Raw genomic sequence first — 21,148 nt, forward strand, 5'->3', positions numbered from 1 at the left:
GATACAAAGAAGGGGTTAAACGAGGGAACTACAGGCCCCAGAGAGAGAGAAAAATAGGAGGAGCCCTCAGAAACCACCCCACTCCCACAGCAGCCTGGGTTCTGCCATGTCCAGCCCCGCCTCCCTAGCCTGCCTCCTGTACCCAGGTTGTCCGTGACAATCAGAGAGCTCTGGAAGGCCTTGAGGGCATCGCCCACCAGGTGAATGAAGTCCTCCACGACACGAAGCAGGTGCACAGAGCCAGGGGACACCTGGAGACAGAGAGTGTATAAGGGTCCGAGGCAGGGGTCGGTCATGGGGGGCAAAGCCTGGAAGCCCAGCCCCTCACCTGCTGAGCATCATCCCACTTGTCCTTGTTCTCCGCATCCACCATGAAGCTCACCACCTGGAAGAAGCGCTGGGGCAAGAGCAGTGGGTGTCAGGAGGTTCCAGCCCCAGGGACGGAAGCTTCCCCATCAGAGCCACAGGTGCTACCCTCAGCAGACTCTGCCACAGGGGCCCAACCTCCTGCTTCAGTCTAGGGTGCCCTCCTTCCTTCTGGCGGGGCAGGGCAGTACCTGCACATCATCAGCCGAGGGCACGTAGGTGGCCCTCTTGAAGGTGTCAGTGACATTCCTTAGAATGTCCACGGAGAAGAGCAGGTCCCCACTGTAGTAAGTGCGCCGGGCCAGCAGCTCCTGCAGGCTGCGCACGACCTGTGACATGCCCTCGCCCGCCAGCATGCGCTGCCCCTTGGCCAGGTGCTCCCGAAGCTGCAGGGGACAGGCAGGCTGCTGTCACCAGAGTGTCAGGAGCTGGGACCGGCCGCTGGCCCATCCCACTCCAGTCCACCCTCTGCTTGCATCCAGAGGGAGAGGGAGGGTGAAAAGGTCAGAGAGAGATGCTCAAAGGGGCTCATAGGAGACAGAGTCCAAGAAAAAGACCTAAAGATACTTTAAAAAGACTGAAATAGAAACAGCTAGAGGAGGAAGGTGCTCAGATGTACATATAAAAGATGACAAGCACGGCACAGGGACAAGGCACCTCCCCATCCCAGAGGGGTCATGCCCACTCTGGAGCGTAACGCACTCTCTCACTCTCCCTTCCAAATACAAGCTCCAAGTGCAAACACGCAAGTACCAATTACAGCCAGATGAACACAGGCCACGTTCACTGCCAACATTCTTACCCCATGACAGGCCCTGGGTGGGGCACTGGGGTCACAGAAATCAATTCGACTTTGTCCCTGCCTTTAAGGAGCTCATAGTCTTAACAGGACACAGACATCTCGATGAGCATCCACAACACCTAATGACTTTGGGAAGCTCAGGGGACAAGAAGAGCACAGAAATAGGCACCAGGAATAAGGAGAGACACTTGAGAGTCAGGTCTTGAGGTATGAATAGGAGCTTGCCAGACAAAGAGAGGCGCGGCCAGGCAGAAGTGGGCACAGCAGACGTATGCCAAGGCACATGGGCAAGAGCAAGAAACGAGCTCCCCCCACCCCCTCCCAGAGTCTGGGACAGATCCTGGGTCGCCCCAGCCCAGCGGGGCACACTCACTGACAGGTACAGGTAGCGGTACTCGTGGGAGATGCAGCGGGCGAAGCTGGGCAGACCCCAGTATGCCACGCCCTGGGCACTGAGGAGACAGCGGCGGCTGGCAGACCCTGCAGGCAGACAGGACACGGGGCTGGGTGTGGGGCCCGGCTCTCATCCACTTCACTCCGCGCCTCAGGCTGGAGGCTCCCACGGGCTGGGGGCCCGGAACGGAGACGGCAAGAATGGCAGGGGTGGGGCCCAAGGGGAGAGCCACCTCCCCCCCTCACCTGAGGCGTTGGGGGGGCACTTGTTGTAGATGATCTCGCCAGCAGCCGCCTTTTTCCACGTCATCAGCATCACGTACTCGTCCCTGCACATCTCATGGAAGGCTGCGGGGGGACAGTGGAGGGGCTCAGCCAGTCCCCACGGGCGTGTCCCTCAACCCCCAGGGACCTGCCACCGATACCTGGACACCTCTTCTCGCTGCAAGGCTTCACCTCCTCTCCAGTGCCCTCGCAGGGGTAGCCCTGCGCACCCGTGGCCTGGCACATGCGGAAGCGGCGCTGCCAGCCCGTGTCACACGTCTTGGAGCACAGGCTCCACGCGTTCCACGGCCCCCACTTGCCATCTGTGGCTGCAGGAGAAGCGGGGCGTGAGCGGCCCCGAGTGCCCCCAGGGCCAGGGCTGCCACCTGCCACCCGTGTGCCGAGCACTCACCCGGGCACTCAAGGTTGCTGCACTCGCGGGTATCCGTGAGGGCACCCGTACACGTGGCCCAGGCCGGCCCCGCCACACTGCACTTCCGGCTGCGCTGCTGGGTCCCGTTGGCACAGGATGTGGAGCACGGGCCCCAGGGACCCCATTCTAGCCACTGGCCTTCCACTGCATGGGAGACACAAGCAGGGGTGGCCATTGAGCAAGAGGTGTGAGGTCTCGTGGGGGCAGAGCACCGCAGGGAGATGGCAGAGCCTGCCAGGCATTCAGACTTGAGCCAGGCCAGACCCACTGGAGAGGGGTAGATGAAGGGGGGGCTGTAGCGAGCAGGTGGTGCCTGGGCCTGGGCCTGCCTGCCTGCCACCAGCTCCAGGAACACAGGATACCTCTCCACACTCAGCCCCGAGGTGGCACATGCTCTCTTTGGGTTAGGGAAATGGGTCCCAGGGGCAGCTTTGGATTTTTGCCCACGCTTAAGCCCAGATCTATGTCCCCTCACAACCCAGTTGCCATGAGCACCCAAGGGCAATGGACGGCAAGGGTATCCCAGGGCTTAGGGGAAGGGGCAGTCTTCTTTTGATGGACCTGCAGTGTGCCAACTCCAAGTCTGGGCGGGGCCACATCACCTCCCACGCTGGCAGGTACACTTCGCCAGTCCCCCCACCCCCCACACTTGGTTAAAGTTCGTGGGCCCCCAGGGTCAAGGCACTGGACCTGACTACCTCCCCTGGGTCTCCCAACCCCCACCCGGCTGGGCAGCGCCCGCCTGGAAGCCCACGGGCGCTACTGACCCGGGCAGGCCGCCATACTGCAGAGCTTAGTCTGCAGCTCGGGACCCTCGCAGGCTTTGCCGCCGTGCTGGGGGGGCACGCAGGTCCGCATCCGGCTCCGGGACCCCCGCCCGCAGCTGCGGGAGCACAGGCTCCAGGACCCCCACTCCTCCCACACGCCGTGCACTGCAAGGAAGCACGTGGCCGGTGGCAGGGCGGCACCCTGGCCCCGCCCACTGCCCATCCGCCCACCAATCAGGAGCTCCGGCAGCTCTGCTACCGCTCCTCATTGGCTCTGCACTGGGCCCCAGGACTCCACCCCTTGGGGGAAGACACAGGAGTCTAGTACCAACTGGCACAGGGTGCCTCCTGTGGCCACCAGGATAGGGAGACTAGGACCCATCCGGGAGGGGAGCCAGGGCTCCTCCTCTCCTGGGAGCACAGGGAAAGCCCAGGAAAGGACTCAAGATTTGCCCCAGCCCATCCCCCCTCTCTTCAGCCCTCCCCATCCCCAGACCCGAAGCAAGAATCCAACATGGCAGACCTGGGGCAGGAGAAGCGCCCCTTCCCACCCCAAGCGCATGGACACACAGAGACACGAACCTCTACATGGACACTGACACAGAGAGCTCACACTCTGGAACACAGCTTTGCCCCAGCCCTGTGCAAGCTCTTGCCACACCCCCAGGTACCAAGACCCCTTCCCCACAGGGGAAGACCCCTAAATCCACAGCCAGGAGCTGGTTATGGCCTAGGCACCACTTCACTCTCTCAGGGCAGGAGGAGCAGGCCTGGCTGAAGCTGGCCCCCCACCATGGTGGACCACCTGTCCCAGGCAGGCACATGCACATTCTCAACACTCCATGCTGGACTGAGGAGGCTCTTTGGGGACTGGGATGGGGAATCAGAGGAGGGAGGGGACGGTCAGGCGAGGTTTCATTTAAAAAAGAAAAAAAAAAGTGGCATTGGCATTGGTCTTAGACCTTGAAGGTCAGACTGAATTGTAACAGCCAAGGTGGAGGGGCGGGGGGTGGACAGGATAAGAATAAGCAAATGCAGGGAGGTGGGAAACTGCAAGAGGCGCTGGTATGGCCAGAGCAAAGGGAATACGGAGGGCGGTGAGGGTAAAAAGATGAGCCTTGATTACCAGGACGTAGGCAACAGGGGAGTGGTGGGCCCAGAACCGAGCCCGCTGCTGTGGGCCCTGGTCTGATTCATCTGTGTCCCCAATGCCCTGTGTGGGGCTAGGCACAGTGTGGGGGACGGTCAAGTTTGATGAATGGAAAAAGGAGGCAACCAACCATCTTTGGAAACTGAACCTGCCCGAGTCCCAGGCAGGACCTAACCCTGCAGGCAGACCAGGCGGGAGGGTGGGCATACCTGGGCAGGTGGCTGAATTGTTGCAGGGCCGGGTCTCCCGCAGGGGCCCGCTGCACAGGGTCCCATAGGGGGAGGACACACAGGAGCGGGTCCGCACCTGCAGACCCTGCCCACACGTCAGGGAACACACGCTCCACGGGGACCACTCCTCGGCCGCCGGGTCGCCTACGAGAGAGGGACAGCGTCGGCGGCAGGGGGCACCTCCCAAGCACTCAGCCTCATAGGGATCCTCCTACCCTGACCCCAAGTGACAGGCTCTTATTAAGGAGGCCACCCAGCCCTGCCCACAGGCCTCACGTGGCAGAGATGTGACTGAGCTCTAGGACATAGACACAGACGGGCACACGCCAAGCACACATGCCACCAGACGCCACACAGTCGGGCCCCCGCCACAGAGGAAGGGAGGCGGGCCCGGGTTACCTGTCTGCGCCATGTATAGCCCAGGCTCATCTGCAGACCTTGGCCACTGGGTTTTCACCTTCGGTTCCTCTTCCGGCTCCTCACCTGGAACACGGAGGTGGTGGCAGGGGCTCAGCCAAGGCCAGCTCTGTCCTGCCAGAGTGGCGCAGAGAGGGCAGCCTTGCTCGCCCTCAGCCTGAGGGCCTGGAACCAACTGCAGGCAATGCTGAGTGAGGCTCAAGTCCTTGCCCCTGCCCCACCACCACCATTTCACAGATAAGGAAACTGAGGCTCAGGAGGCCACACAGGACTTGCCCACGGCCTCACAACCGTCTTTTCCTTTTCCTCCTCTTGTCTCAGTCAGCCTGGGGGAGACTGAAGAAGAGTAGCCGCTCACATCAACGAGCTCCGGGAGGCTTCTGTGCCCACGTGCTCTCCATACCTATCTCCTTTAATCCTCCTCTGGGAGGTAGGGACCAACGTCTCTGTTTAAAGATGAAGACACTGAGGACCAGAGAGGAAAAGTGACTTGTCCAAGGCCACACAGCTTGGTGAGCCTGAAGCCCAGGCTCTTTGCCTTCACAGGACGGACTCCTAAGGCTGATGAACAGACCACCCCCCAGGCCTGCCTCTGGGACACGATTCATGCCAAGCCAGGGGCTGAGTCTCAGGTCCAGAAATCTGCTCCCCATGCAGCACTAGACTGTGGCCTGGAGGTCAGAATGAGGTGCCTCTGAGACCCAGGGGCCTAGGGTGGGTGCCTACAACCTGCAGACCCTCGTCTCCGCTGCCCCTGCAGCTGGGAGAGCAGCTGATGCTCCCAGAGGCCGCTGCTGCTGCGGCCCCAGCCCCACCGGGCTCTCGGCTCATCACTCTGATTTATGTGTCTGGTCTAGGCCTTGGAAGCACCACCCGTGCTGGAGGAGGGGTGGGGAACGCCCATTCTCCAAAGCTGCTCAGACATGAGCTCAGCCAGGCCCTCTCCCACAGGCTGGGTAGCCTAGATGGGGGCTGACACGAGTGTGAGGGGAAAGACCCAGCCCGTGGAGAGACTGCTGGGCAGGTGGGAATAGCCTCTGGGACACGGCTCAGCCCATGCTGTCCCCGGACTAGAAGGGACTGCTCTCCCCCACGCCCACCCCCCACCCCAGGCCCTCTCCTATTTCTGATAAGCCAGGTCAGCACCTAGCAGGCACTCTGGGTTTGAAGGAACCGGAGAGGACTGTGCTCTTCCTGCCCCCTGCTGCCCAGTCCGGTCTCTGCGTCCGTCCAAGAGAAAGCTCTTTCTGACCAGGCATGAAGACGGCCACCTGGAGCAAACCCGCCGGACAGGGGGCCCGGAAGTGCCACTCAGCCTAGCTTATGGTCTCATCAACTCCGGGGCCCTTCCCTCCACTGCGGCCACTGGTCCCAGAGCTCAATCTATGTTCTCCCCCAAACTTCTCCACCGTCTCGCAAACCTGGATCCCCAGGAGAGCGTTGGAGTCCAACAATCCTGGATCCCAACTGGGACACTGACCAGCTGTGTGACCTTGGGCCAGTGTCTTTGCCTCTCTGCCCCTGTTTTCGCCTCTGCAGAACAAGACTCGAACACCCCCTACCTTGAGGGCTGACTCTCGGACTCCCGGACAGGAGGCCACGAAGCCCTTGGCACCCCGCTTGGCATGTGGTGAGTGCTCAGAAGGCAGGAACTGTGGGTTTACTTTTACCATGCCCCCTCCCCTCACAACCTGCACCTCTTCCCCACCCTCCCCTGCCACCCTTCAGGCCCCTGGGCCTCCCTTCAAATAGCATCTGCCTCTGTCAGGTCCCTGACTCTATCGGGACCCGCAGAGAAGGTGCTGGTGCCGTGCCTGCCGACTCCTGAATCCCCTCACCCAGCCCTCCACCCCACCCGCTCAGCCAGTCCCCAGCCCCGGAGCCTTGTGACAAGCCGCCTTCTCCACGCCCACCCCCAGGCTGCTGAAGAAATCCACAGCTGTGCCAACTGGCACCACTACAGACTCAGGGCTGCGTATCCGCTGGGCACCCGGGGCTTCTCGGCAGCACTCCCCGGCTCCCCGCCTTCCTCACTCCCCACCTTGGCTGGCTGTGCCAGACCTTGACCTCTCTCCTTGAGCTCATCTCTGCCCCCCGCCTCTGCAATGAGCTCCTCTATAAAGAAAACAGCGTAGGATCCCCCCCACACACACACACTTCCTGCCCCACCCCTCCAACTCCCAAATTCCCTGCATCTACTCCCCCCTGCCCCCTGCCACTTCCAGGAGGGCTCCATTTGAGCCATCCGTTAACCCTCTGGCTCAGCATTTGGTCGGCACTGTCTTTTCACGGCAGCCCAAGAATGGACCTCCATTCTGGGGGGGGCCCCTCTTTGAACCTCCTTCCTCCTCCAGCCACTGCCCTCAGCCTCCTCCTCCCCAGCACTAAGTGGTCCACAGCTGGCACTCTAGTTTCTCACCTGCCACTCACATCCTGGCTCAAATGTCACCTCGCCTGGTAATCCACTGCAGTCTGGCTTCTGACCACATCTTACTGCTGAAACCGTTCTTGACAAAGTCATCAACGCCCTCCTTATCACTAAATCCTACGGACACTCTGCAGCTTCGTCCCACTTGACCCCTGGGTAGCACGGGGCCCTGCTGACTGTTCCTGCCTGGAAACACTCCCCTCCCTGGCTCTCCAGGTTTCCTCCTACCTGTCTGGCTCCTCTGTCCCAGTCTCCTTGACTGGTCTGTCTTCCTGCCCCTTCCCCTATTGGGCCTCCACGCTTCGCTCCACACTCCCCTCCCCAAGGTTCAAGTAGCCCCTCTGTGGCTGCTCCAGAGTCATTACCCCCAGCGCCCCACTCGGGGCTTCACTCCTGGGTGGCCTCCTGCCTTCTGGACAGGTCTACTGACGAGGGGCCCTCAAATTCAGCACGCCTAAGACAAGATCACCCCTTCTTCTCGAATCTCCACCTGCTCGTTCATCACCTCCTTCACCTGGGAAACTCCTACCTGATTTTCAAAATCCACCTCACATGGCTTCTCATTTGGGGGGGTCTTCCTCATCCCCCACTCCTCAGGCAGAAGTGGCTGTCCCCTCCTCTGTGTGCCCTGTCGTCCCAGAGGATGCCATCTTCCGACCATCTGAACCTCCCCGTGCCCATTGGCCCTTTGAAGGCAGGCTGTGCACGCCATCTCCCCGACCCCAGTGAACACAGGCCCAGAGGAACACCAGCAAACAGCAATGAACACACTGCTCCGAGCTTTCCCTGCCACCCCACGGGGGTCACTGCGAATTAGCACTTGTCATCCTGAGTAGCGGCTCTGCCCAGCAGCCCTCCACCTACAGCAGCCCCGGGCCTGACACCCATTTCTGAATAAACATTCTGCAGATGCTGTTCGACCTATCACAAATCCAGCTGAGGATCCCGTCATCCGGTTCCTGCTTTGGCGTCTTGACCATCATCGTGTCTGTGGCATCCACCAGCCTGGCGTCCGGTAAGGTCAGGAAACACAGACATGCGAGACAGCAGTCTGACCCCCTCGCTGCTTCCCGTGGTCCCCACATCCTCTACAAACCGTGCACCAGCACTTTGCGGACCAGCCCCCACGACACAACCAGAGGTGATGGAGGTGGTTTCTAGGATCCACCCTATTTGAAAATCAGAATGTGTCCCAGGCCCAGCTCTTGAGTCCCTCTCCCGGCCTCCTGGGCTGGGCCAGAGAGGGGAGGGAACAAGCCCGAGGCTACCCATTAGGGGCCTGTACTGACTGCCCTCCCTTGTACCCCCACCCCACTTCCCTCAGAAGGGAGGCTGGCAGTCTATTTCCCACACGTGTGAAAGCTAGTTCTACCCGAAAGGGAGGAACACCAGGGGGGTCACCCACTCAAACAATGTTTCAGCTCAGCATATGCCATGAGGCAGGCCACAGCCAGCTCTGGGCCCACAGCTGGGGGAGTCTAAGAGGCAGCTGAGCCAACAGGACAAGAAGGGGTCCAGGAAAAGGCAGCTTGTAGGACCCGGATCCTCACAAGTTCTGCAATCTATAGGCCTTCCCACCTGCGAGCCTGCCCTGGTGTGGACGGACCCGCTTCCCCAGGACACGCTACCCTGCTCTACCCCTGAGGACCTCCTCACTGTTCCGTTTTGTTTTGAATGAGGTAACACTCACTACACAACCCGCTATTGCCAGTCACCGTGCACCTCGTTTAATCCTAATGAGGATGGGTTCTCCCATGTTACTGATGAGGAAGGAGGCTCCAGGGTCGCACGCTGGAGACAGGCTGCGTGGCATTCAAAGCCAGGCTTGCCTGACTCCTCTGGAGCCCGTGCTCTTTCTACTGAGCTGCGCTGGCTCTAACAAAATGCAGTTGGAGCCTCCTGAGAGATGGCTTTCTTAATTCCCATAGGACCCTGAGTCACTCCCTCATCCCGCCAAAGCCCCTCACACTTGCTACTGTTATCCTGTTTTCACGCCACCTTCTTATTGTTCCTTTGCACATCCACTCCCCCACCGCCCCCCTCCCCCAGGTGAGCCTGATTCTCTTCTGCAGCCTCCAAAGTGATCCTCTGGGAGCCCAGCGCAAAGCGCACGAACTCCCCTGCTGAGGAACCTTCAGTGGCTCCCCACTGCTACCAGTGTAAGCCTCTGAGCCTGGCATGTGCCGGCCTCTGATGCCCTGTCCAGTCCTGTTTTCCTCTCCCCACCAGGCAGCCAAGCACACTGCAAGGTCATGTGGACCAGTGGGAAGGACATGGATTAGAGAACCAGAGACAGAAGCAGATTTGATTCTCAATTCTGCCAGTCTTGCTGTGTGCCCTTGGGCAAGTCGCCTCACCTCTCTGAGCTTAAAAAAATCTTCAACTGAAAATAAAGAGGACACGTCCTACCACAGGTTCAGAATTAAATGAAACAAGAGATATGGACCGCCTGGAATACAATAAGCTCTCTGTGCAAAGGGACTGCCCCCTCTCTTGTTATCCACCTGCTTTCCTCCCTGAGATTGGTGTTCCCTCCCCCTTGCAATGCCCTCCTCTACCTCCATCTGCCAAAATCTTCTACGTGTCAAATACTGCCTCCTCCAGGAAGCCTTCCCAGGCTGACCACACAGGGGTTTTGGTATGCTGGCCCCTTCTCCTGTGGCTGAGACCCTAGATTGTCTTCCACCGCGGCTGAGAGTAACCTAGGCTCATCCCTCTTGTGGGCACTAAGGGAGGGTATCAATCTCCCTCACTCCTCTTGCACAGAGGGCCCAGCTCTGAGCAGCCAGACACAAGACAGGCATTCAGCAGACATGGGCCAGATATCCCTGAGGGTTCCTCCACCCCAATCACCCAGGGGCCACTCTTGTTCCCCCCTTGCACCGGCAGGCTGGGTGGGCACAGGGGCTCTCTGCCATCTGAGCAGGACGGTAGGCACCTGCTCCACCATGCTCTGCAGACCCTGCCCCCCAGACTCCACACAGTCCAGCCCCCTCAGCCTCCTTTGTCATGAATATGTTAAAAATAACCACGATAATCATCACTTCCACGGGGAGAGCAGTGCAGATTTACAAAGCAGCCAGCCCTCCCAGGGCTCTCTACATCCTCCCTGAAGCTGGCCCTGGAGCCCTGAGTAGGCACCAACAGATCCCCTTGAAACATGGTTCTGTCATGTCCCTCCATGGCTTCCCACCCCCAGCAGTGCTTCGTGAACCCTACAGTGCCTTAAAAAAAAAAAAAAAAAAAAAAACCCGGGGTGAGGGGAGAGGGAGGGCAGGGGCAGAGAGAGAGATGGCTTTTGAAAATTCCAAGCTCTACCTCTGCAGTCCAATGCAACTGGGTATCCCGGTGAGACCAGATACTCAGCCAGAATGCCAGTTCCCCCCCAATGACTCCCTCCCCCAAGCTGCTGGCCTATCTGCCCAGCCTCTCGACAGAGCTAGCTGGGTCCCTGCCACCTCCCCCCACACAGCCAGGAGCTCCTCGAGAGCGGGGACCACAACTGACTCATCCCACCTCCCCCACGATACCCAACTTCTTGCTGGCTTGAGGCCTTTGGTCAATGGAGGCGGGGGTCCCAGTGTCTGGGGATGGCAGTCAGAACCTTGGGCCCATCTCCCACCACCGGGGCTCACACTTCCATGTCCTTGCACAGGCTGCTTCCTCCTGCCAGGTTTCCCAAAGCGTGCAGCAGGAAATGAGTTGGGGTGGCTCACCAATGTGCCCTTAAAAAACCCTGCATCATGGACTGGGGCAGTTACCCCTTCTAGGTCTCTTTTAATTAGGGTGACTTCCTGCCAATATGCCTGGGGTCACCGGGTTTGTGCCTGCTGCCATGACATAATTAATAGGACCCCTTCCCCTGCTTTAAAAACCTCAAAAATGTCCCAGTTTAGATGATAAATTATATGGTTGCCTTACTTTTAATCCTTGCAAATGCATGCAAGATAAAGTCTCCGTGTAGTCTGAGACTTTCACACACCGCCAGCACGTGCTCATTTCTCTTTCTAACAAATCGACAAGAAGGACGAACGTCTAGCTAGAATTTGCTAACATCGCTTTGTTTTCACTGGGGCTATTTCTTCTGTTATCTTTTGCTTCAGATAAGTGATACTCTTTTTCCAGGTAAGATGTGAAATTTCTTCCTAATGTATTAAATTTTAGAAGTGATGCAATGTAAAGAAAAATTCCATGGGTAGTGAATACCTATTCACTCCTCAAAACCCAACTCAGAATCATCTTCTTTAGACTGCCTTCCCACCCCTCTGTGGTTGAACCCTGCACTCTTCCTCCTCCCTTGACATCTGGCCCAGGTACATCAAACCTATGGCACTAAATTATGACAACACGCAGCTATTTATTAGGGATTTACCATGTGCCAGGCACTGTACTAAGCACTGACCTATATTCTCTTGTTTCATCTTTATCATCACTCTGTGAATAGCCCAACTATCCCGACTTTACAGGTAATGAAATGGCAGGTGAAGAAACCTGCCCATGGTCGCAGAGCTTAGTCAGTGGTGGGGCTGGGAATTGAATCCAGGGCCAGGAAACTTCAGCCTGTGGCTTTGACCACCACTGTATACCTAGTGGTCGCTCTCCCCGATCAGAGGGCAGGAGGTACATCTGATGCACCTGGGATCTCATTCACCCAGAGCCAACCCAAGGCCCGGCACAAACTCGGCTCCAATAAAGACACAGAGATGTGTGTGATGGGTGGGTGGGGACTCAGTCCCTGCTGAGATATCTGGGGGAAACTGGGTCCCACTCCCCATCCTGTGACAGAGCACACAGAGCTCCAGAAGCACAGATCTCGGCTGGAAGGACCTTCTAGGAAATGTACTGAATGTGTGAGGTGCCCCCTCCTCCCACCGTGAGAGAGGCCTGGCCTCCCCGGTGTCTGAGCACCAAACAGGCAGATAAGGCTGCACTTCCCACCAGCGGACCAGGCTGGCCAAAAGAGGACAGCAGGGCCTGAGCACCGGGAGGAGAAAGACCAATCTAGGACTAGGTTGGGCAGGTACAAGGAGCTTCCTAGAGGAAACGGGTTGAGCAGCCCTGGGAAAAATGGGAAGTTGTGGAAAACCAAGGCCAAAGGGCATTCCAGGTGAGGGAAAGGCCCAAGCAAAAGCAGGGAGTCCAGAAAGCAGGGGCTCAGGGGCCAGTGAGAAGCCCTGGTCAAGGGTAGGACGGAACTAGAGGGAAGGCTGAATAGCAGGTGGCAGCTGGGTCTGGGGTGGGGCTGGAATGCCAGGCTGAAGAGTCTGTGCCACGATGGAGAGTATGGGGGCTGGATCTGGGAAGTGGTGCACAGATTACTGGAGGCCCCGAGGCCCCCGTGGGGCAACCCATCGTCCAAGTCACCCAGCAGCAGTGGCAGAGTGGGGATTTGAACTCTGGCCTCCGGAATGGGGCCTGGGTGATGGGGAGGTGGGTGAGCAGCAGCCAGCCAGCCAAGGATGGGACAGCACCTCTGAGGAAGGCAGGGAGTGCGGGAGAGGAGAGAGGAGGTTCCCCCAGGTGTCAGTCTGCACAGCCATCCCCACTGACCAGTGTCTCGTCAGGACCGGGGAGGGGTCAGCAGGCAGGAAACGCAGGGTGGCAGCACCACGTCTTCACCGCGATTCCTGCTCCCTGCCCCCCACCCCGGCCTCAGCCAGCATCCGCTGGGCTCCTTCCTGCCTGCCTTCCCTTTCTTCCTCTCTCCCCACTTAACAGATTGCGGCAGCAAGATGGCACAAATTTATGGCTCAACTCACCAAAAATAACAAGAGATCTATCAAAGGCAGTTTGCGTGAAATTAACAGGCGCCTGTACCCTCTTGTCAAACGCACTGGGCTCTGAGGCAGGCCCAGGCACTCCACCCAGGCACTGTCCCCCAGTGCCACTCTTCCAGCATGGACCCAGTCCCACTCCACCTGGCCTTGCCTTCGATTGATTCTATGCAGAGTGTCCCAGAGAAGGGGAACACAGCTCCCGTGCCACAGGGCCTGGCAGAGGGGCTAGGACGAGGGTCTTACTCTTCCTGTTCACCGCCTTGCCCACCAATCTCGTTCTCAATCTGGCAGTTCCACATGTGAGCCGGTTCTCCCACAGCTGGTACATGTGTCCAGCTGGCCCAGTGGGGAGGAGGGGGTCCTGCCAACCAGACACAAAGGGCCCTGAGTCCTGACAGTGCCCTGTCCCTCAGATGCCCACTGCCACATGGAACAAATCGAGACATACGCCCACTGTCTCTTGCCCCTAAGAGACTGGGCAGAAGGAAGGAGATGGCAGAGAGGAAAAGTAAAAGCCTCTTGCCTGCCAGGGGAGAGGAAGGGGCTCTGGGCACCAGTGTGCTGGACAAGATCACTTAGGATGACCAATGCCACATCACCCCCTGTAACTCCCCACAAGGGCCCTCCCTGCAGGCAACCCCATGGAGCAGCCTGAAAACATGCCAAGCAAGGAGCATGAGCAGAGGTCAGGTGTGGAACACCTGGGAGCCTGGGACTCCCAGCTCAGAGATAATACTAGGCCTCATGCCCAGGGACAGTCAGCACCCAATCTCCACCCATGCTCAGTCCCAGAGGCCCCCAGCAGAGGCTGTGATGATGGGGACAATGGTGGCCTTCCCATCACCAGCCCTCTCTGACCCCCAAAGTCACTCCGACTACCAACCAACTCCTGTTTCCGGCTTCACCAAGCCCAGCTGGCTGCTCCTGGCTCTGTGCTCCACATGGCAGCCTGCCCAGATGGTGCCCGCCCATGAGGGCAGAGCCTTGCTCCGTCCACTGGAGACCACTGGGCCAATGGACCGCAGGGAAAGCCAGACAAAAGAGCCTGCCCTCTGCTGAGCGCGATGGGGGAGGCCCCCACAGAGTGACGGGCAGTGGCCGCCAGGCAGGAAGAGTCATAAACCTCCTGATATACGCCTGGCACTCTCCGCCAATGTTCGACAAAGAAGCGAAATTCAATTTCTTCCTGCAGGCACTAAATCCCAGGCCAACCTCCAGGGCCTGTAACCTGCCCACGGCCTGGCTGTCACTCGGACGGCTTCATCGACCGATGTTAGAGGCCAAGCTGGCCAGGGGGAGAGGCCAGAGCAAGGCCACTGGGCACTTGCCACGGAAAGGCACGGTGCCAGATGTCTCACAGGGGAGGTTGAGAAGTGCCTCCCCACTGCATTGGGAGAGGCCACTGTCATGATAACTGGCCCTCTAATTAACTCAGAGATATCTCCCCATTTTACAGATGAAGAAACTGACGCCAAAAAGATGGGATCCACTCAAGGTGATAATAGTCAACGGCAGTGCTCAACTCCCAAGCACTGGCCTTCAAAGCAGGGGTGGGGACAGATCATACTCCTCCAATACTCCTAGCAGCCCTCACACAAGACCCCCTGTGTCCCTGTAAATCCTCTCAGGCCGATCTCCATGGCTCTTCTGACTTCCATCCCTGCGTGACATCCTCATGATGGGAGGCCAGCACCTGTTATCCCAAATGGGGAAACTGAGGCCAGGAGAGGGAGGGGAACTCCCTTTTAGTCCCAGAGCTGGGGACCAGATCCCAGCTCTGCCTCCCTCCCACCCCCACCCCCTGGCCAGTCACTGGCCCGGCACTGTTCGGCGGGCACACAGGATCCAGATGAGGGCCTGGGGGCTTTGTAGCTGCAGGAAGGAGGGTCGGCAGAAAGTGGCTGTGGTGAGGGAGCCGGGGTGGGAGCGGGAGCAGGCAGGGCTCAAGGGCTCGCAGAGCTTTTGCCCAGTCAGCAGGAAGCTCTAGCAGCTGTGACAGCCTCGGTCCCAGAAGACATGGGCCCAGAGGGGGAGACAGGGGATGCTGGGAGCGGAGCCAGCCCAGCCCTCCAAGGCAGCCTCGAAGCCCAGTCCTCTTCACCCAGGCACATTCTTCTGCACCTCCCTCTGCCCTGACCCTGGGGCCACTGCCAAAAAGCGCCGACCCGTGTGGGCAGGAACATGTCCCTGCTCCCTGCCTACTCTCCAGCCTCCAGGCAAACTTGTCGACTTGGCACGCACTGCTCCCTCTGCCCGGAGCGCCCTCACCACTTCTTTGGCTTGGCTGGCTTCCACGTGTCCTTCAGATCTCTGCTTGCGCCTGTATCACTTCCTTCAGGAAGCCTTCCTTGATTGCCTAGTGGGAGGGTCCTCTCCCTGGGTTCACCACACTGCATTGTCTCATCTCTGCCCCCCATTCACCTACCCAGACTACAAACAAGAGTTTGGGGTTAGTGGGGTCTAACCCCAATCCATTTCGGAGACCCCAGCACCCGGAGAAGGCTGGACACAGAGGGGACAGGGGCGAAGAACTACGCAAATGGCCTGAGGATCTGCCAAGACGGGGACCAGAGCGTACCCTCAGCCCTGGGCATGCCCACCCCACCGGGGCCCTGCTCTGACTCACCATATCTCATCTCGGTTGTGAACAGGTCATTGCTGCTCCCTGAATGCAAATCGGCCTCAGCAGGTGGGGCCGGGCCCCCAGGCACCAGGGCATTGGACAGGGTGTGGGCAGCAGGCGGGCCCGGAGGCACGGTGGTGGCCGAACCAGCCCCCGCCTCCCCGGGGCAGCTGCAGCCTGGCTGGGCGAAGCCACAGGCCCTGCCAGCAGTGCGGCCACACTCCTCACTCCAGCGGCACAGCACGCCACAGGTGAACTGGCTGGAGTTGTTGTTGTTGATGAGCAAGACCTCGACGAAGCGGAAGGCCAGGGCAGCGGGCGCCAGCAGGCGCGGGGCCTCCGAGGGCTCTGCCGACAGGCACAGCTGCACGAAGTTCTTGTCGAAGTGCAGGAAGGTAAAGGGGCCCGAGCCGCCACACAGTTCCAGCCCCGCTGCCTCCTCCTCCTCTTCTGGCCGCCCCGCCTCTGCCTCCGCCTGGGCCACGGCTTCCTCTTGGCTAGGCCGCAGGCAGGTAAAGTTGACCAGGTAGTGGTCCAGGGGCAGCAGACGGGGGGCAAAGTGGGCGCACACCTGCTCCTGGCGGTTGAAGCGCAGGTAGAGGGAGTACTTGGTGGGGTCAGGGTTCTCCAGGGTCCAGGAGCAGCCTGAGGCGATGGTAGGAAAGAGGTCCTGCAGTGAGAAGGCCCCGTAGAGCACGCCCGAGGCCAGGGCGGAGCAGGCGCTGGGGGCAGGGTCGAAGGCAGCGGCCAGGCGCAGGGACAGAATCACAGATAGTAAGAGGGGACAGGCTGGGGTCATCCTATGTCCCTTGCCCTGTGGAGAGAGACAGTGGTCAGCAGCCCCAGGAGCTGCCAGCGTGGGCTCTGAGTCTCCTGTGGCAAGCTGCAGGAGAGGGCCTGGCGGTTAAGGCTCTGGAGTCGCCCAAGTCCACCTGTGTGATCTTAGACAAGGGACGTGACTTCTCGGAGCCTCAGTCGCCTTACCTGTAAAATGAAGGCACGTGGGAGAGTGTCTGGAAGTCTGTAAGCCCTTAAGAAACATCAGTTGTTGCCTCTGTTATCCTGATTCCTCAGTCAATCTCATCAGCCACCGGCATCTTGGCCTGACACTTGGATCTCGCCTCATCCCCACCACCCAACTTAAATTCTCCAGAACTGTTGCTCTCAGTCGCAGCGTATCGTGATCAGTTGTGAGCCATGTCACGCATAATCCAGCGGTAATTGTCAAAGGAGCAGTGTTTGACAACGATTTGCTTTTTTATAAATCAGAGCAATTCAAGGTTATTCCCAGAACAATGTCGTTCTCACTCACTTGCTTTGCTGAGTGGGAGAGAAAGGGGAGGAGTTACCACTGGGGTGCCAGGGACTGCGCACAACCCAAGCCATGCCCATGGAGGGCATCACAAGTATGAGCGTCATGAGTATCACTGCTGTGGATTTCCTGGTGGAAACAAGGGGAGAGGTATCTGCAAAATGGGTGCAGTATTCCCCTTAACCCCTTTTCCCTTCCTGCCATGGGTTATCCTCCAAGGCCTGGCTCAGGGTCTGCTACCTGGCCCCCCCCCCCCACCTCTGGAGGCCACAAAGCCATCGCCCGGCTCTCAGCTCCCACAGCCCTTTCCTGAAAGCCCATGCCCCCCAATCGTCACCTCTATTCCCTGCTGTCTCCCCAGGGCTATCTCACTCATCTCAGGAGTGGAGACCAGAGTTCACTGATTTCTCCCTCCCCGCAAAGCACTACATACACTAAACCAAACTCCCAGAAGGCTGCAAAATTCAGCAGGTATGAATGTACTCTCCATGCGTGGGCAGGCAACCAGGACCCAGGCCATGCCCCGACAGACACTCAGGACGGTCAGGGCCGAGTGGACAGAAGCTGGCGGGCAGGGCACCTGCAGGTGCCTTCCCACCCACCAAGCCAGGACAGAGCCACTGCCCACAGCCTGTCCACACTGCCCACAGCCTGTCCACAGCGCTGTCCGGAAACCAGAGCCTGGCACCTGGGCTGGCTCAACCCTGCTCCCGGCCCTGCCCCCTAAGTGATCCATGCTGCCTCCCTCCTCCATGCCGGCAGCATAGCTCACAGCACTGGATGGGCCCCTAGAGCCTGGTTGCTCCACATTAAAGGACAAAGGATGAGGCTCCAAGAAGGGAGGCAACCTGCTCAAGATCACACAGAGTGGTCCAGCTGGGACTGGAGCCCGGGACCTGAGGCCCCAGCCTGGGGTTCCCTCTCATCCACCAATAGCCTCTTGCTCTGTCCCCTTCCTTGCTCAGGCTGCACGTCCAATGGAGAAGCCATTGGCTCTGGGAACTGAATCACAAACATAGGATAACTCACAGGTGTGGCTAGATTTTCCCAAGACGTAGCTGCTCCCCAAGCACAGATTTCCCCTTAGCTTTTTAGGAGCCTCAATAGTGGTTGGAGGTGGGGGTGGTGAGAGAGCAGGAATTAGAACCCCAGAATTCCAGCCTCTGTGCAGCAACCATGGAACTCCTCACTCCCCCAGATCCCGCACTTGCCCCTCCCCAGCCATAGGGGGAAGGAGGGGTGGGGGCTCAAGCTCCAGGCAGGCTCATTTATTGGGGAGGAGCGGCCCCACCCTCCCCCAAAGACCCGCCTGGAGTTATCCAACAAAAGTCAGAACAGGCTGTGTCTCCACTGCTCCTGCCAGAACTGCAAAAGGGACACAAGACCCCTGGCCTCCCCCGCCCCCACATCATGCCTGTCCTAAACTGTTCAGCCCGCCCAGCCTGCTGCGGCACCAGCGAAGCCAGTGGCTGATGATGACTGACATCCAATCCCCCCGCTGCCCCCAATTATTTTTAAGCAGGCTGCAAAATTCAGGCCATAGCTGTAGCTCAGCAGAGGGGAGGTGGGGGCTCATTATAACTGGCCTCGCCTCCCCCACTTAGAGCAAGGTGAGGAACACACACACACACACACACACACACACACACACACACACACAGGCTTGAACATTGCTGTGCCATGCGACGTGCACACAAAAGCATGTATGCACAGATGCATGTATAGACAGGTGTTCACAGGCATTCAGCACGCACACAGATCAGTGAAGCCACAGATGAGTGAATTCACGTGCACACTAGGGTACAGGCACTCACGTGTACAAGGTATAAAAGAGCCAGACACTCGTACACATGGAGAGAGATGGAAATATCCTCTCTAGTGTGAATATACACAGGCATTTGGTTCTTTGAGGCTTAGCATATGACAGCTAAGTGGCAGGTGGGGTCTGACTTGCTGTTCCCTCCTTTGTGTGCTCCTGAAGCTGGGGGCTCAGACCACCCCCCCCAACCCCACCTCCTGGGCCCCAGCTCCTCCCTCCTCCATAGCACCAATCCATCAAGAAGCACTAGGTCCACATCCTCAGAGCCACAGCCTGGCTTCTCCAGAATTGAGCCGCCTCTAAACCCTGACCAAGCCCCCTCCTCCAGACAGCCCCTTCACACCAACTTGGGAATTTCACCCTGGGTATGTATTACCCTCGTGGTTCCTGCTATGACATAAGACCTTTGGGGGCCCTTTTTAAATCTCACTCCACATCCACAAAATAAGGCAAAAAGCCCAATTCCAAGTCAGAGAGACCCTCTCGTGGGAGGGGACCTGGAAGGATCCTTGCCTCCCAGGCAGCCGAAGCGGTTATTAGCCATGTTCAACCTCCCTGAACGGAGGCAAGTTCCCCGCTCTGTGGAATGGAGACCATGATCCCTGCCCCCAGGATTACACACACTTTCTTGTTCAGCGTCCCAGTGAGTTCCCAGCACAGAGCCTGGCACAGACAGGGTATGCACACCTTCCCTTCCCCCCTCCCACGGAACCTCACAAACTCTCCCGGCTTTCCTGCTGAGCTCCACCGCTATCTCTGGGAAGGCCCTTTGGGTTGAGCCATGTGAATGGCTTGGCCATCTCCAAACCCAAACAGCAAGATCACATACACACACAAGAGCTAGAGACGATAGGTATGGAGCTCAGCTCTGAGGAAGAACTTCCTGCGTCAGGAGGTTAATGGAGAGGATAATCTAAAAGCCTCCTCCCTCAGGACCTCACTGGGCTGAGATGGGTGAGTTGCCCATTGGCATAATCTCAGTCTTAGGGACCCCCTCCTCCAGCTACCTCCACCGCATGCCTGCCGCCCGCCAGCAAACTTGAGAATGCCACCCACCCTGTGTCCTAGCACACTGAGACCCCCTTCCTCCCAGACCCCGCAGGCCTGCTCAGCCTCGGGCTTCCCTTCTGCACTAATGAGGGAATAGGAGGCTTTCGCAGCAGCTGTAAGGGAAAAGACTGGGGCTGAGGGGGAGGGGGGCGGGGGGCACCTCAGGGCAAGGCCTGGGTCTCGGGGATCCCGGGGATCGACCCCCTTGCGCCCTGCCGGCTGGGAGCAGCGCGGCGCTGGGTGACCGGGCGCTCGGAGCCCAGGGCCGCGGTCGGGGGAGGGGCGGCGGGTGGGGGAGGGGGCGCAGCAGTGCGCACGTCGGTCGCGTTTATCCACCTGGCAGCTCCAATTCGCCCGCCCGTCACTCACCCTCCGCCTCCCGGGCGCTCGCTGCCGGGCCGAGCCCAGGCCGACACGCGGGCGGGGACCCCCCACTCGGGGCCTTCGGGTCCCCTGCCCCTGCACTGGCCGGCTGGCAGGGTCCCCAAGGACCCCTCTCCCGGAGCTCTGGTACCCAGGAGGGCGCACATTTCCATCCAGCCTCTGGAGCTGGCGGGCAGGACCGAGGGGAGGGGGGTCCCCCCCCCACCCCAGTGCGGCCCCGCCTTCTCCACCTGGCGGAGCCGGCCACTCCTCCTCTTTCTCAAGGGCCTTTCGGTCTGGGGAGGGGGCCTTCCGCCCACCAAGAGAAGGGAGACCGGGGTGGGGGGTGGGGGCGGTGCCTCGAGGGCGGCGGGGGAGGGGGCGGTGACTCAGCCGCCCTCCGCCCGCCTCCCCGGAACTTTGCAGCAGCTGGAGCCGCCGTTGCTACAGGAACCGAAAGCTTTTGTTCCCCAATGTCAGGGCTACCCGGGCAGACTGGAGGCTGAGAGGCTGCCACTCCCCGGTGGGACCCAGGCCCAGCCACACTGCCCAGAGGCTTCCGGCCCAGCAGAACGCCGTGGATTCAAGCCCTCTCTCTTCTCTCCCTCTTACCTGCCCTTCACCAAGCCACTCACGCCAAAGCCAGGTTTCTTCAAACTCTTGGGCCCTGAGCCTGGGTCGCCCCCTAACTCTAATCTGAAGCACTAACTGTCCTGGAAAGTTCCCGATGGCGTCTGACCTCCTGGGGAGAGGTAAGAGGCTCCTCTGTGCACCATGTTCTCCTCTGTGGCTGATTTCCCACGTGCCCTCCCCCCCATTAGGCAAGCCTGCCTTTGGGGACCTTGACCTGGGTTTCTTCCCTGCATTTTTCCTACCTCCCCAGTCTCCACACTGGAGCCAGGACCTCAGAGACCTTGGCCCGGCTTTCACTGATGCCCCTCTGGCCAGAGCTGA

At 59.3% G+C, this 21,148-nt stretch overlaps 1 protein-coding gene across 16 annotated transcripts in view; it reads right to left on the reverse strand.

Annotated features, from left to right (window-relative positions):
* Positions 1-21,148, reverse strand: part of ADGRB2 (adhesion G protein-coupled receptor B2) — a 36,390-nt gene that overhangs the window by 12,716 nt on the left and 2,526 nt on the right. For 7 of the 16 annotated variants that reach the window (XM_027059810.2, XM_027059809.2, XM_027059807.2 and 4 more), the window contains exons 2-12: positions 15,654-16,464; positions 4,805-4,888; positions 4,385-4,549; positions 3,026-3,190; positions 2,238-2,402; positions 1,987-2,154; positions 1,808-1,909; positions 1,542-1,648; positions 558-752; positions 329-397; positions 143-251 (exon numbers count right to left, since the gene is read on the reverse strand). In XM_027059810.2, coding sequence (XP_026915611.1) covers positions 143-251; positions 329-397; positions 558-752; positions 1,542-1,648; positions 1,808-1,909; positions 1,987-2,154; positions 2,238-2,402; positions 3,026-3,190; positions 4,385-4,549; positions 4,805-4,888; positions 15,654-16,449 — 2,125 coding nt within the window. In that variant the 5' untranslated portion in view covers positions 16,450-16,464. Of the gene's footprint in view, positions 1-142; positions 252-328; positions 398-557; positions 753-1,541; positions 1,649-1,807; positions 1,910-1,986; positions 2,155-2,237; positions 2,403-3,025; positions 3,191-4,384; positions 4,550-4,804; positions 4,889-15,653; positions 16,465-16,634; positions 17,145-20,806; positions 20,961-21,148 lie in introns of those variants that run through there. The other 9 variants (XM_027059815.2, XM_027059813.2, XM_027059812.2 and 6 more) reach the window with 6 other exon arrangements.

This window comes from Acinonyx jubatus, chromosome C1 (assembly GCF_027475565.1).
Source record: "Acinonyx jubatus isolate Ajub_Pintada_27869175 chromosome C1, VMU_Ajub_asm_v1.0, whole genome shotgun sequence".
Classification (NCBI taxonomy): Eukaryota; Metazoa; Chordata; class Mammalia; order Carnivora; family Felidae; genus Acinonyx; species Acinonyx jubatus.